The sequence below is a fragment of the Lycium barbarum genome, chromosome 8 (genome assembly GCF_019175385.1).
Source record: "Lycium barbarum isolate Lr01 chromosome 8, ASM1917538v2, whole genome shotgun sequence".
In the NCBI taxonomy this organism is placed as follows: Eukaryota; Viridiplantae; Streptophyta; class Magnoliopsida; order Solanales; family Solanaceae; genus Lycium; species Lycium barbarum.
The window spans coordinates 108,937,057-108,953,378 of NC_083344.1; the positions used below are offsets into that span (position 1 = coordinate 108,937,057).

At 36.7% G+C, this 16,322-nt stretch overlaps 1 protein-coding gene across 1 annotated transcript; it reads left to right on the plus strand.

Moving 5' to 3' along the window:
• The first annotated feature begins 3,087 nt into the window (after positions 1-3,087).
• LOC132606623 (uncharacterized) lies at positions 3,088-5,295 on the plus strand. The gene is made up of 2 exons (XM_060320202.1): positions 3,088-3,751; positions 4,294-5,295. The coding sequence occupies exons 1-2, from the start codon at positions 3,562-3,564 to the stop codon at positions 5,058-5,060; spliced, it is 957 nt and encodes a 318-aa protein (XP_060176185.1). The 5' UTR covers positions 3,088-3,561; the 3' UTR covers positions 5,061-5,295.
• Positions 5,296-16,322: the final 11,027 nt, after the last annotated feature.

The following is a 16,322-nucleotide window of genomic DNA, read 5'->3' on the forward strand; positions in this document are numbered from 1 at the left end:
CATCTGCCTGATTTCCTCAATAATCTTTAAGTATTAGCATTTTTTAAGCTTTTTGATTCATTGTTTAGTGTTTTATTCATATGGGGTTCTGCCATTTTTGTTCTTCCGTTAATGCATGAAGTTTTTTTTTTGTTTTTTTAATTTTAAAACTATTTTGCTTGTTGGGTTTTTGGTTTGCTGGTGAGTAAAAGGATGTTTTTTCCTTAATTAAATGCCTTGATTTTGGTTTCTTAAGCATGTTTAGTAAGGAAAGTTTGTGTCTTTATGCATCTTAATGCAGTAATATTCTCGCGAAATAAAAGGGTTAATTATGTTACTTGTGGAGGATGTAAAGAAACATGGAAGGGATTTACTTCTTTGGCCTTTAAAGATCTATGGCCTGTTATTAAGCTTTCTTTTTCTTCAGGTGCCATGCTCTGGTGAGACTCACTAAATTGCATACTAGTTGATTCACACTCTTGTTAAATCACAATCTAAATAGAAACTATTGGCTTGTCCAATAGTACGGGGGTATTGGTGCCTCAATTTTTCCTTATCCATATCAACTCTTTTTTATGCAATGGATTCCTTTTTGGTCTGGTTATATACCTAGTCTCAAGCTATATATATAGGTCCTGGAAGTTATTACAAAGGGAATATGAACTGAGGTTCATGGCTGATACATTCTCTGTAGTCTGGTGGTAATAAGCAATTTTTATATGATGTCCAATTGTCCATGGCCTAGCCTAGGGGTACAGGGTTGTTTTATGTGATGAAAATTTGAATCATTTGAAGTTTTTTTGCACTGGTCCAAAGCTATTTAGGTCCTAGTTTATATTAGAAAGGGAATATGAACTAAAGTTGAATACTATTACATTTTCTTTGATCTGATGGTAATAAACAGTGTTGTTTCATAAATCATAAGTATGAAACTGCTACTCCTGCTGCTGAACTGCTACTCCTGCTGAAATTGCGCAACTGTTGCTGCCGCTGAAAGCCTGAATTGAAAACACCGAATTAAAAAAACCGAAACCGAACCGAACCAAACTTCAAAAAACCGAAACCGAAAGAACCGAACCGAATTAGTTTGGTTCGGTGTTTGGTGTTCACTTTCAAAACACCGAAACCGAAATAGCTAAACCGAAGTATGAGAAAATCGAACCGAAAAACCGAACGCCCACCCCTAGAGTTAACAAAAAAAGGGGAAGTAACTTTGGGAATTAAAATGAGAAAGGAAATTAGTGAACCAAAGGAGAAATTAGGGCTTACCTAGAAGATGGAAAATGAAGGTGGAGAGCAATGGAAGAAGAGAAGGGCGTGAGACACGGTGACGTCGCCGGAGTTATACTAGGGTTAGAGAGAGAGGGGGAGAGAACAGTGAGAGGAGAGAAGTAGAGAAATGGGAACGAATTGGGTCTAGGTGCAATCTAGTTGAGTGATTAAAATAATACCGACCTCATGAGGTCGGTATATTTAATTTAAACTAATACCGACCTCATGAGGTCGGTATATTTAATAAGTTTATTTTTTATTTAAAATAAAGTTATAACATTTATCAGGAAATAAATTCCCGACCTAGTGAGGTCGGTATATTATTTGTTCAAATTTTGGTACAATATTACCGACCTCATGAGGTCGGTTTATTTTTAAAAAAATTAAAAAATAAATATTACGACTTTACCGACCTCATGAGGTCGGTTTTTTGAGGTCGGGAAAACCAGTTTTTTTAGTAGTGAAATATAAGATTTAGAGAACTTCAGTTTTGGAGTACAGTTTTTTTTTTTTTTTTTTTTTTGGCTTTCCTTATAATTAAGACTTAGTATCATTTACGAAAATGGCTCAAATAGAGCAAAATAGATGATTTATACCAACTCAACTTTTTTTAGGCTGGTAGCTTCCACAACTCAGAAAATACCTATACAACTCAGATATATATGTGGTTGTCTATAAACCTTGAAATATGCATTACATTAATCCACAAGTCCAGGTGGCTATTTAATTTCTCGTATTATTTTCGGTTACCATGATTAGTTTGATGTTGAATAGCTTGGACACATCATTACAGCAATAAAATATCCATCACTTTAGAAACATGTTGCTTAGTTTAGTTAAGGAAAAGGGAAATTTTGTTTGCGGACAATGTCTTCGACTGAATTTGAAACATGCCCTAAACAATTGAAAATGTTCAGATATATCACTAAGTGGCTTCTGCTAATTTTTCCTTGGTTGGAATAAATGAGCCGCTTTTAACTGCGAGGGGATTTATAATCGGAAAAAGGGTCAAAATACTCCTCTACTTTGAGAAAAGAGCTAAAAACATTCTCCATTACAAATTTGGGTCAAAAATACCCCGCCCGTCATTAAAGTTTTCAAATATACCCTGTCTTAACGTTATTTCCCAAAATAATCCGATTTCATTTTTAAACCCGCTCCATTTAAACCTGACCCAACTAAACAAAAAAAATCATATGGGTGATCCGCTCCTGTGCCTAGTGGCTCCAGATGTAGGACTCAGAAACAAGTTGGTCATATGTGAGTTTTTTATGTAGTTGGGTTGGGTTTAAATGGAGCGTGTTTAAAAATGAAATCGGGTTATTTTAGGAAATTCCGTTAAGACAGGTATATACTTGAAAACTTTAATGACGGGAGGGATATGTTTTACCTAAATTTGTAAAGAGAATATTTTTAGCCCTTTTTCCAAAGTAGAGGGGCATTTTTGACCCTTTTTCCCTTTATAATCTAATAATAATAGGCTAAGGAAGTATATATTTAAGCCAAATTAAAACTGTTATTAAAGGTGCATCTGATGATTAATTATTATGATGAGGACTAGCAGTTGTCATATATAAGAGATTATTAGTTATTAATCAGATATCAGCCATATCTTCTGCAATTTATAAATCTTGTTGATCTGGCAATATTCCACAAATATGTTTAGTACAACTTGGGTCAATTCTCAATAATCAACATTGCCACTTTGGGTCAATAATCAAATTCAGTATTATTGCCCCCTCTCGTTTCTCTTCTTTTCTCATTTCCTATCATCATATCTATCCTGTCGTTGATAGGAAGGATATTACCAGATATATTACTGGAATAACGGTTAGTAGTTAGGACAAATATAAAATAGTCGCTCGCTATAATCTTGAAGAAGAGTGAAAAGATGAATTAAATTAAACCAAACCAACCAAATAAAATACGGATGATGATAGCCACATGATAGATAAAATAGCGATTATGACTACCAAATACGGCCAATAATTCAAGCAAAGGCGGATCCCCATTATCACCTAAACAAGTGCCAAAAGAAAAGTCTATTTCTATCTCACAAAGCTATAACCACAAAAACCTTTTGGAGATATGTTAAAATAATTATGTTGGAACAAGAAATATCTAAAAGGAAGTGAATTTGTCCCTCTTAATTTGTCATAATTGAAAAGGAAATCTACAGCACAATGCATATATTACAACGCAGAAGAACTGACCTTTCCGCTGTGCGAAAACGGGGAAGAAAGAAAGAAAATCCAGAAGAAGAGGAAGTGCTCCATTGTTTCTTCTTCTTCTTGAGATATTATTCTCAAAATGGGTGGTGTGCTGGCTTATCAAGTCGAAAGAAGAAAATCTATCCATACTCAGAAAAAAATATTGGATGACCTCAAGGAGAAAAATGGATGCAACTTTCCTGGTTCTGATTATCATGTACAAGACAGAAAAAATTGGATGTCAGCACTTATCCCTGAGAAACTCCATGTGAACAAGATTGTTTGGCCAGGTACTAACGGCAGATTTTAGAATTTAAATTTGATAGGTTTGTATCATTGAATCCATTACAGTTTTGAATTATATTTATCGATTGATAATATAATAATTCTTTACATATATTTCTATGTTCCATGTCCTGTATTCAATTGAATCATTAATCATGTAGCATCTGTTAGAAAGTTTGTAATATGTATGAAGTGGAATTGTCCAAACAGAAGGTGAAATGAGTTTGAGGCTTGAAATATTAAAAGTCTTAGTATTTTAAGGTTTTATTCAAAACTTGAATCTAAATGGACATGAATGTTCATGAAATAAGATGACTATTCAGAATTGTCAATTTCTAACTCTATAAATTGGGTCTTCTTTCATGAAGTGGCCAAGAAAAATATGCAAGTATAAACATAGGCTTTGTTATATCCTTTAGAGAACTGTATTTTTCCTAATATGTATACGGTTAATATTTCTTTAAGGAAAGTCTATTATTTCACGCCTCAAAATCATTTCTTCTTCGATTATGTTTTCTTATTTTCCTAGCATCATCCACCTCTGTAGGTACGCATGATTCTGCAACTGACCAGATTGGAATCCCATTAATCACTCGCCCTTTCGCTCAATGCCAATCTTTGTCCATTTATCAACAATTGGTAAATGGTGTCCGCGTTCTTGACATTCGTGTTCAAGAAGATCGCCGTATATGCCATGGCATCCTTCTTTGCTACAACGTTGACGTTGTTATCAACGACATCAAGAAGTTCCTGTCAGAAACTCATTCAGAGATAATAATTCTGGAAATCCGAACAGAGTTTGGCCATGATGATCCACCGGATTTTGATAAGTACTTGGAGGATGAGCTAGGGGAGTTTCTCATCCACCAAGACGACAATGTTTTCAACAAGACAATTGCAGAGTTATTGCCAAAACGAGTAATATGCGTTTGGAAACCAAGAAAATCACCTGAGCCAAAGCATGGAAGTCCTTTATGGAGTGCATGTTACCTAAAAGATGACTGGATAGACACTGACTTACCTGAAAAGAAGTTCAAAAGTAACATGAAGCATTTGAGTGAGCAACCACCGGTTAATTCCCGAAAATTCTTTTACAGGGTGGAGAACACGGTGACACCACAGGCAGATAATCCAGTCCTGTGGGTGAAACCAGTGGCTAACCGTATTCATCCATATGCAAGGCTGTTCGTAATGGAATGTATTTCACGAGGTTATGGTGATCGATTGCAAATATTTTCATCAGACTTCATAGATGAAGATTTTGTGGATGCATGCATTGGTCTTACAAATGCAAGGATTGAAGGGAAGCTCTGAAGCTGAACAAATGTTTACAGATCTAAATAGCAGTATAATTACATCTTTCAAGAATTTTTTGTATGTACACGGTTTGATCAGAAAGCAACACGTCCTACTTGCTGCTGAAGAGGTGGTTGTGCCGTAGGTAGCTCAGTTATTCTCTAGTCCTTATTTAGGTACCTAAATGTGTCTTGCTGTTATAAAACTGTAACTATTAAAATATGTGAATTATCACTTGCATATTTGTTCATCATATCTTGTGTTTTGTTAAAGCTTTTAGTACCGTCTCAGTTGTTAGAAATTGTCTACATGCTTATGAATTTGATACTTGTATATATGTAGTTAGATTCAAGCCTTTGTTAACTTCTTGTATAATGACCATGGACCTAAGTATTTGCAGGTCAACCTTGCTCACTGTTCCTCGATCTATAGAAATGAAACGATGTAATGTTTCTTACCACTTGAGTAATAATATTTTAAGGTTTTCGAACAAGCAAGAACAGTGTGTAATGCAAACAAGTTTAATCTTCTTTTGTAGTTTCAATTACTTTTAACAATTTCTTATTGAACTTTGAATAGCGTAGACATCAAAACATATTGAATTGAGAAGTAGTTTCCTCTAATGCTGTTGACGTTATCCATCGAAGAAAAGCAGCGGCCAGGGGAGGAGTTCTCAGTGTATCAGTCAAAACTTGTGTTTTGCACATATCTTTACCAGCCAAATAAGCACATATCAGGAACCCAAGAGACAGATATGGCCTAGTGGTCAATGAAAATAAAATAAAAAACTATGGAAGACCAAGGTTCAGGCCCAGCAGAAAAAAAAAAATACACTGGTTGATTTCTTCCTATCTGTTTAAATCGTGGTGGACAAAAAGGCATGATACCTATGCTAGTAGAAAGTAGCAAATGCGCGGTGCAATAATCAAGGTGCATACAAGTTGACTCGAACACCACTATTTTTTTATTAAAAAAAAAAAAGCATCAATGGTCCGGAGGAAGATTATTCTGAGGAATAATGCTATAAGTGTCATAAATGATGATAGTGAGGGAAAAGAAAATGATAAGAGAGATTTTGCGCAATATAGAAATTAACTCTTAACTGTCATCCCCAATATAGAAATTTGCCATGCTCTAGACCAGAAAAACTCTTGATAGCTACTCACTCTTACATGGATGGGCAATCAAGTAAAATCAATCACGCATTGAAACAGAATTTAAAATTAACAAGTACATAAACAACATCACTGGAATTTGCCATGGTCCACCACAAGAAGTCTTTGGGATTTCAACTTAAAAAGGAGGTGAAAGTACAATTTAACAGTCTTCGCATGCTGAAAACTTACATCATAAGTAACAATTTCTTGGTCCTTCGTTGAATTTTTCTGTCGCAGATGATGCGCACCCAGATTAGTCTTCCAAGCTCTATCAATTCAAAGGTATTGTGAGAATACATTGGACATTTCCGTCCGGCCACTCTGTAGGTAACTAGGTACATTAGTTACATCTGTTGTACAACAATAACATACAAGTATTATGATTCACCAATTGTATCTCAATTTTGCATAGCTAAAGCTTAGCAATGGTGAAAATTAAGGTGACGAGTGAAAAATTAAATAGTGCAAAATACCTTTTTATGACTCAGAACATGAATTGATCCTGATGAATGTGAAAGATTTTGGTCTCTCACGTCCCCTGCACTATTTACATCAGCTGGTAGATTAGATCCAGCATACTCTGCCACATCCTGAATGTCCAATACACAGTTGTTTTTGTTAGGATTTGAATCCCAAATCCGACCTTTGTAAGCAGGTTCCCAGGAAAGATTGGAGGGTCACAGCTGGACCACTTAAATACCAACCTCCTTAGACAGAACCTACTTACGCCGTGATGTAAGCGAAGAATAAATAGCACACACAAATTTATAGTGATTCACCCTCAATGTGAGAGCTACGTCCACATTGCTGCTGCAGATCTTATTAAAGAAAAAATATTACAAGTGTTTACAACACTCAACCTCACAACCCCAATCCCACACTCAAGAATTTTACCACAGAAAATTCTCTCAAAGACCTTCTCTTACTTAGGCCTTTCACTAAGAGTATTTCTCTTAGATTTTTTTTTCTCTCTTTGGGATGTGTTTAGCAAATGATCTTGATGATATCTTACAAATGAACCATAAGCTACCTATTTATAGGAATGAATTTCCTATGATGAGGTAAGCGCTTACATCACGACTATGTGAACAAAAGAATTGACTTGTTTGGCCAATTCCACACCTAACAAATCTCCAACTTGAAGACTAATTTTAATTTGTCTTCACACTTTGATCGATGCAGCAGCTCTTTCCTACTTTCATACTTCGTGCAGGCCAACTGAAGTTGAGCATAGCTTCAGTTTGTCTATCGTCACTGCCTTTGTCAGCATGTCTGCTGGATTCTGACTCCCTGCGATCTTCTCAAGCACCAGCGCTCCATCTTCCAAAGCTGATCTAATGAAATGGTACCGGAGTTGTATGTGCTTCGTTCGAGCATGGTAAACCGGGTTCTTTGCCAAATGAATGGCGCTTTGGCTATCACAATATAACACACTTCCCTCGTGGTCCTGATCCAATTCCCGCAGAAAAGATTGTAGCCACATCATTTCCTTTGTGGCCTCCGTCACAGCAACGTACTCAGCCTCACACCTAGAGAGAGCTATTATCTTTTGCAACTTGGAAACCCAAGAGATTGCAGTACCTCCGAAGGTGTAAACATACCCGGATGTGCTCTTTCTGCTATCAATATCACCACCATTGTCAGCATCAACATACCCTTGCAATCCTGTTTTTGATTTTCGAAAATACAGAGCTGAACTCGAGCTGCCTTTCAGATATCTGAATATCCACTTCACAGCCTCCCAGTGTTGCTTTCCCGGATTGCTCATAAATCGGCTGACAACTCCCACTGCATGTGCAATGTCTGGCCTTGTACATATCATTGCATACATAAGACTACCGATTGCAGATGCATAAGGTATCTTGTCCATCTGCTTCTTCTCATCCTCGGTTGTCGGCGACTGATCCTTTGACAACCGAAAGTGTCCAGCCAAGGGAGTGCTGACTGGCTTGGCATCATGCATGTTAAACCTTTTGATAACTTTCCTCACATATTCTTCTTGTGAGAGTTTGATGCCCTTCTTGCTTCGGTCGATTCTCATCCCAAGGATTTGCTTTGCAGCTCCCAAATCCTTCATTGCCAGCTCCCACTTAGTCGATTCATCGACTTGCATTGCTTCTTCATAACATTCCGGCTCCCCTCTATCAGTGAGTAGAATGTAGTTGAGGGATGAAGAGTACCTGTGAAGCGGCTTCCTGATCCTGGATGATCTACGCAGCTCTGTGATTGGCGTCTGTTCATTTGTTTCAGAATCAGCACTTTCATCAGCACCTTCTCGGATTGTTTGTTCCTCTGCCTCGGTTGTACCTGGCTGCGGCTCAGGTGCCGGAAAGTCCCTCAAATCGACTATTTCCGATTCCTTGTCCTGACATTCTGAATTCTTTTGCAGCTTGTCTTTGTACAGTACCTCTTCGTTAAAGACAACATTCCTGCTTCGGATGATCTTCCGATTTTGTTCATCCCAAAATCGGTACCCAAGCTCGGTGTCACCATAGCCAATAAAGTAACACTTCTTTGATTTTGGATCAAGCTTGCTTCTAGCCGTATCATCATTATGAACATATGATAAGCAACCGAACACTTTCAGAAATGAAAGATTTACCTTCTTGCCACTCCAGACTTCTTCTGGAATTCTGAAATCCAAGGGAACTGACGGTCCTCGGTTAATTAAGAAGGCCGCGGTATTGACTGCATCTGCCCAGAATGTCTTGGGCAGTCCAGAGTGTATTCTCATACTCCGAGCACGCTCGTTCAACGTTCGGTTCATTCTTTCGGCTACTCCATTCTCTTGCGGCGTTCCAGGAATAGTCTTCATCATCTTGATCCCATTATCGGCACAGTACCGTTTGAAATCACCATCAGTGTATTCTCCGCCGTTGTCGGACCTCAAACACTTCAACTTGAGGTTTGTTTCATTCTCGACCATGGCTTTCCATCTTTTGAATACACTAAACACATCGGATTTATTTTTCATAAAATAAACCCATACCTTCCTGGTTGAATCATCAATGAAGGTCACGTAGTAGTGTGATCCTCCAAGGGAGGGTACAGTGGTAGGTCCCCACACGTCTGTGTGCACCAATTCCAGCTTTTCGACCTTCAACTCTCTGCCTGCACTTGAGAAGCTTACTCGCTTTTGTTTTTCGAGAATGCAGCTCTCACACGTATGAAGGTCCACCGTCTTCAGCTCCGGAATTAAGCCATTTGTCACCAACAGCTTCATCCCCTTCTGGCTAATATGCCCAAGCCGACAATGCCACAAATCTGTCTTCTTTGTGTTGTCAACCACAGCAACAATATCACGACAGCTATCCGTCATGTAGAGAGTGTCAATCTTCTTTCCTCGGCCAACTACCATAGCACCTTTCGCCACCTTCCAAGACCCATTACCAAAGTTGAGATCATATCCCTCATCATCAAGCCGACCTACTGAAATCAGGTTTCGCATCAGCTTTGGAACATGTCTAACTTTTGTAATCTTCCACGAGGATCCATTTGACATCTTCAAATTAATGTCTCCCGTGCCAACAACGTCTAGCGGCTCTCCATCGGCTAAATAAACTTTGCCGAGATTCCCAGCCACGTAGTTTGTCATTATATCATGATGTGGGGTGGTATGAAAGGACGCTCCTGAGTCAAGCACCCAAGAGTCTATCGGGCTGTCAACCGATAGCAACAACGCATCGCCAATGTCTTCCGTAGCAGCGTTGATTCCAGCCCCCTTGTTGTCCTCCTTCTTTGGCGCCCTGCAGTTCTTCTTGAAGTGACCTGGTTTTCCACAGTTCCAGCACTCATGTGTTCGTCCTGGTCTGGATTGACCCCTGCCATTCCTTGACTTCGATCTGCCCCTATTTCGGTTGTAGTTTCTGTCATAATTTCTGCTTCTGTTTTCAACATTAAAAGCAGAACTCGTCGATGCCTCTCCCGAATCTGTCCTGCGCACCTCCTCAGCAAGGATACGATCCCTAACATCGTTGAACTTTAGTTTGTCACTGCCGACAGAATTACTAACCGCTGCTCTCATTGGCTCCCAACTATTTGGTAGGGATGCCAACAAAATTAGAGCTTGTACTTCATCATCGAAATCAATTTTTACCGATGACAATTGATTTACAATGGTATTGAATTCATTTATGTGTGCAGCAACATGAGCATTTTCCATCATTTTTAGATGAAATAATTTCTTCATGAGAAATACCTTATTATTTGCCGAAGGTTTCTCATACATGTCAGACAATACCTTCATCATACCTGCGGTGGTCTTCTCCTTTACCACGTTGTGAGCAACGTTCTTCGACAGCGTCAGTCGAATGACTCCCAGAACTTGTCTGTCGAGGAGATCCCAATCTGCTTGCTTCATCTCCTCTGGTTTCAGGCTCAGAGGTTCATGAAGCTTTCTGCCATATAAATAATCTTCAATTTGCATTCTCCAGAACGCAAAATCTGTACCATCGAATTTACCGATGCCGTGCGTCGTACCATCTTCGCCTCCCATCGTTTCTAAATCACAACACAACCTGTTGCTCTGATACCAGTTGTTAGGATTTGAATCCCAAATCCGACCTTTGTAAGCAGGTTCCCAGGAAAGATTGGAGGGTCACAGCTGAACCACTTAAATACCAACCTCCTTAGACAGAACCTACTTACGCCGTGATGTAAGCGAAGAATAAATAGCACACACAGATTTATAGTGGTTCACCCTCAATGTGAGAGCTACGTCCACATTGCTGCTGCAGATCTTATTAAAGAAGAAATATTACAAGTGTTTACAACACTCAACCTCACAACCCCAATCCCACACTCAAGAATTTTACCACAGAAAATTCTCTCAAAGACCTTCTCTTACTTCGGCCTTTCACTAAGAGTATTTCTCTTAGATTTTTTTTTCTCTCTTTGGGATGTGTTTAGCAAATGATCTTGATGATATCTTACAAATGAACCATAAGCTACCTATTTATAGGAATGAATTTCCTATGATGAGGTAAGCGCTTACATCACGACTATTATGAGGTAAGCGCTTACATCACGACTATGTGAACAAAAGAATTGACTTGTTTGGCCAATTCCACACCTAACAGTTTTGCACCAATGTGTTCATAAAATGTCGTAATTCTAGCACTTCTTCCTTCAATTTTTGTATGTCACTTCTTAAAGAAGCAACATCCTCAGCATATTGGTGTTTGAATTTGCTAATTTCTTCGTCTATTTTTAGATAACTTGTTGTCACTGATTCACCACCAAAGTTATTCCATTCCCCATGATTAATCCATCTTGTATAACCTTGAACGAATCCATAGCATATTAGATGATCATATATTATGTTCCTTCGATACCAAGGGATATTACAACACTTTGCACAAGGACATTGAATTTCTTCGCCTTGAGGATCTCCAGCCGTGTAAGCAAAGTCCAAGAAACATTGAACACCATTAATATACTCTTGGCTATACCTCGGCAAATCCATCCAATATTTGGACACATCTGGAGCATACCTAAATAATGAAACATCAATATTAAGACTTCAAATGTATACTCAGTTATACTTTACAAGCAAATCAATCATAGGGCTAAAATCATGTTAAGTAAATTCAACTTGGAGAGATACTATACCATATCTGGAAAGTATTTGTTTATTCAGTTAGCCATGAACATCCAAAAGATACAACAAGAATTCATGATAAACTCATAATACACGAGAGTTCAAATGTAGAGAAATAAAAACCAAAAAGAAAGGCACCAAGAGGAAGCAAAAACGCCAAAAGGGAATTAAAAGAATTGACATACAAATGACTGCATAATAAGAAAATAAAGAGGATGAGAAATTCTTACTGGGACATGATACTAATTGTAGCTCAAACCCAACTTCAAGTCGACTGCCAATCTTCCCAGATACAGATTAATCTTCTAGGAAAAAGAAGAAAAAAGAAGGCTATATGTCATGGATAACAACATCAAATAAAGAAGAACCAAGCATTGGAAGGTTTTCTCTGTTTCCAAGATACAAGCAAATATAATTGTTCCAAAGCCCATAACAATCAATCATAAAGCAGCAACACAAGAGACTGAGTGATAACTGCTAAGAAACAAACTTGAGGCAGAATTTATTTGGCATTATTCGGACTAGAAAATTGACAGGAAAAGACAATCTATAGATATTGGGCCCTATGGAGAGGATAAATCATTTAAAAGGGTTGGTAAGCATAAATAACCGAAAGCCTAGTATAACAACAAGAAGTTTTAGCCTAGATATAAACAATGTTGTAGTAAAAGCAGTACAGTTCAAATTTTGTATCAGAAACTTTATAGCACATTTAACAAACCACATCTCATTCTATGTTGTTTCCATTTTCTTGGTAAAAACCTTTGGAGGAATTATTTATCCTTAGAACAATGTCTGATCTCTATGTTGGAGAAAATGTGTCGAAGAACTTCTCAACGGAAAGGGTCAGAAATAAATGGCTCCATTTAGATTAGAGTCTGAAGTATGTGGTTATCATTCTTATGAAAACAGCAAACGATGCAAATGAAATCTATTCAAGGTCATAAATCCTAGGTATATTGTGTGAGGTTCTGATATTACCATTACAGACCTCCACATCTTAATTTCATGACATGCAATGGAAAATTTCACACTTAATAGAGTTACCAATGATATCAAAAGCTAGCCTGTTTCACTTTAGTATTGTGAGATTTATGAGGAACAACAGTACTGAATGATTTCGAGACAATCTCACAGAGAACATTACAACCATATTGAACTCAACAAGGACACCAAGCTGCAGGATTAATAGAATTCAATACAGTTCGGTTCTGGTAATCAAACCGCAATATATTAATTAAAGTTTAACAGGTTCCAACACAATGAATTAGGCAAAAAACACGAATTTTGTTTTAGGGAAAACGAATTGCAAAAGAAAATTTACAAAATGCACGGGCTTGAAAAGAAAATGCACATACATTGTGACTATACACAGTGGAAAATACTATTACTTGTATCAGTTTAAGAGCTTCAACATCATACCCAGTGAAATCCCACAAAGTGGGGTCTGGGAGAGTAGAGTGTACGCTCATCTTACCCCTACCTTGGGAGGTTGAGAGGCTGCTTCTGGTAAACCCTCGGCATAAAGACAAGTAATTCAAAGCAGTATAAAAGGTCAGGGCAAAATACTTTATAAAACAACTACCACAAATGAATACGATAATCGAAGCACAAGAAACACCAGATAATCGTAGAAATCGAAAGACAATAAACTACAAGAGTACTGCTACAACTACTAGTATGAAAGGATCAATTTAAGAGCTTCAAGAAAATAAATGCTGATAGTACACAGTGGTATGTTTCATTTCCCTCCATTTATTTAAGGGTTTCAAAAGACAATGCAAGTGAAATATAAACTTCAATTCCGTGGTTTTAAATCATAAAAGTATGATCTTAATTACAAATTATACCCTTTTTGCACTTCCCAAATATCTTCAGTAACAAAAAAACAATGAACAACTTTAATTTGAGGGATCCAATTTTTTGACATTTAGAATTAGCTAGCCCCGTACTCCATCCGTCCAATTTTAGTTGTCCATGTTTGACTTGACTCGATACACCCTTTAAGAGCAATAAATAAAATGATAATTTTACCCCTAATTATTATAAATTATCTAAATAATTGAAATCTATCAAATACACTTTAATAGTTGTGCAGCACTAACAATTATTTGAAGTTTTCAACCTAATAATTAATAATAAGGATAAAATAGATATAAATTATCTGATTTTTTGTTGATCGCCAAGATATCTTTACAAAGACACAACTAAGCTAGCGTTTGCATAGATTCCAAAAAAAAAAAAAAATTGAAAAACATGATTTGATGAAAGTTTTCAAGTTTTGAAAATATGATTGACCATAGTTTTTCAAAAAATATTTCACTTTTTGTTTTGAAAAATATGAAACATTATTTATACTCATAAGTTCTAAAAACTATCAAGAATATCCAACCATACAAAATATACCTACTTGCTAATCCCAAATCATACAGAACGTGATATTTTAACAACACACTTATTAGCTACTACAATTCAAATTATAATATAAAAATCCATTTTTATCTTTGCAACGGATTTCTACAATTGGCAGAGCAATTTTCTGGAGGGTTTTTTCTTTTACTGTTTGGGCACAACTTAGCTCGTTTACATTATAGAAGAGACTGCTTTAATTATGGAAACATGATAGAGACAGCTTTAATGGAGGAACATGAATTGAATTTATGATAGATAGAATGAGTTGGGTCATAAATAGATGAGACTTTTTTATAAAATATAAAACTTTGGGATAGTTTTTAAACGTTTTGAAAAAGCCAAAGCATAGATCGTGGCCCAAAAACAGGTTTGAGGCATAATTTGGGATTTGAAAATTTAATTTTAAAATCAGTGAAATTTTTGTGGCCAAACAAAGATTTGAAAACAAATCTTCAAAATATGCTCCCAAAATCCATGGCCATTCAAAATATGCTCCCAAAATCCATGGCCAAATGGAGCTAAAATATTTGCAATCAGTACAAAACAAAGAAAATATGAAGAGAAGCCATTTACTTTTCTATGATTTTTGAAGTAAATGCAAGTGGATACAGGAATGATAATGAAGCAAAATAGGAACAAATACAATTTTGTTTCTTTATTTTCTACTTCAAGTAACTATTGCATGTATTATGTATAGGAATAGTATTGTTTTTTCCTTCTTTAGCTTGCAATTATGTTAGATCATAACGTTTATGATAGATAAGTAGCCGGTATCATGTTATGTAGTAAATACTTCACTTGTGCAATTGTATTTTAATTTGACTGCAACCAGATAGAACATCATAAATTAGTACTCATCTTCTTCTTTTTGTGAGAGTCAAATTCGATTGTGTCGGTTTTTTTCGTCTTGATTTAGGCTAGAACAATGGCTCCATGCCCATATAAAAGCAGACAATTAGTTGATACAATCCATTATCGCTGCAGTGCTTTTTTCTTTTTCAGTCTCAGTTGTGCTGACGATGAAAATATGAGAATGGAGTCAGCGATACGCACCATCGATTTGCTGCTGATTTGGAGGAGTTATTGCAGTTTTTCCTGGGTCTGCCTTTGTTGTTCATTTGCAGGAATTATTTGGTTTTTTTTCAACTCTAGTTAAACAAATAGTAGTTAAAAGAGTTAATTTTAAACCAATGATTGAATAAGTAGAGACACGTGTTGCTCATTTAAGAGTGTACTGTGGGAACTGGATGAGATCATTAATTACTGGAACTAGTAACTGGGCAGAAGAAAGAGCAATGCTACAAGGGTCAAAACATTGTGCAGAAAAAGGCTTAAACAAGATCATAGCAGAAGCTGATTGCAATCTTGTGGTTTCTGCTGCAAATGAAAAAACAACAGCTCCATGAAAACTTATGCAAATTGTGGCCAGAATCAAGGCAATGGTGAATGAGCATGGAGTGTTTGTTAAATATTGCTATAGAGATGTTGATAAAGTTGCAGACAAGTTAGCTAACCCCAACCATCTTCACGAACTTCTCTAAATTACCAAGACAAATTAGAGGATTGATGCAACTGGACAGACTGGAAATGGCTATTTTAGAATTAGACAAAGGAAAGTTGCAGAAATTTCTTTTGATCCACCATGACTGTAGTTGTACAGTTTTTTTGTTGTTTTCTTTCATAGTATCGAGAGCTTGATTTATCAGGTTACAAAGAATATGGAATAAAGAATGGTCGGTTGATTAAAAAATAAAAAAAGCAGCATAATAATTAACAATCATAGCTTACTCTTCGCTATTCACATGTAACAGAATCCTGAAAATAACTACATGTAGCATTCTATTCTACATAGTTTAATGAATATCAACTGAAATTTTTTGAACTTTCTCCCAAAATACACTTTTATCTTAGGTAATAATCAAATATATCGAATGCATAGTTTTTAAATGAAGTACAACAACACAAACATGTTCTTTTTGTCGCACATTGCCGGAAATAAAACATCTTAATTGTTTTTTTTCACGCATTTTTCTCTATCCGAAGACATTTTTTTACTTGATAGCTTCACGTATTTCCCCACCTCCAATTGGTGCAGTGGGAAAAATGCAGAGA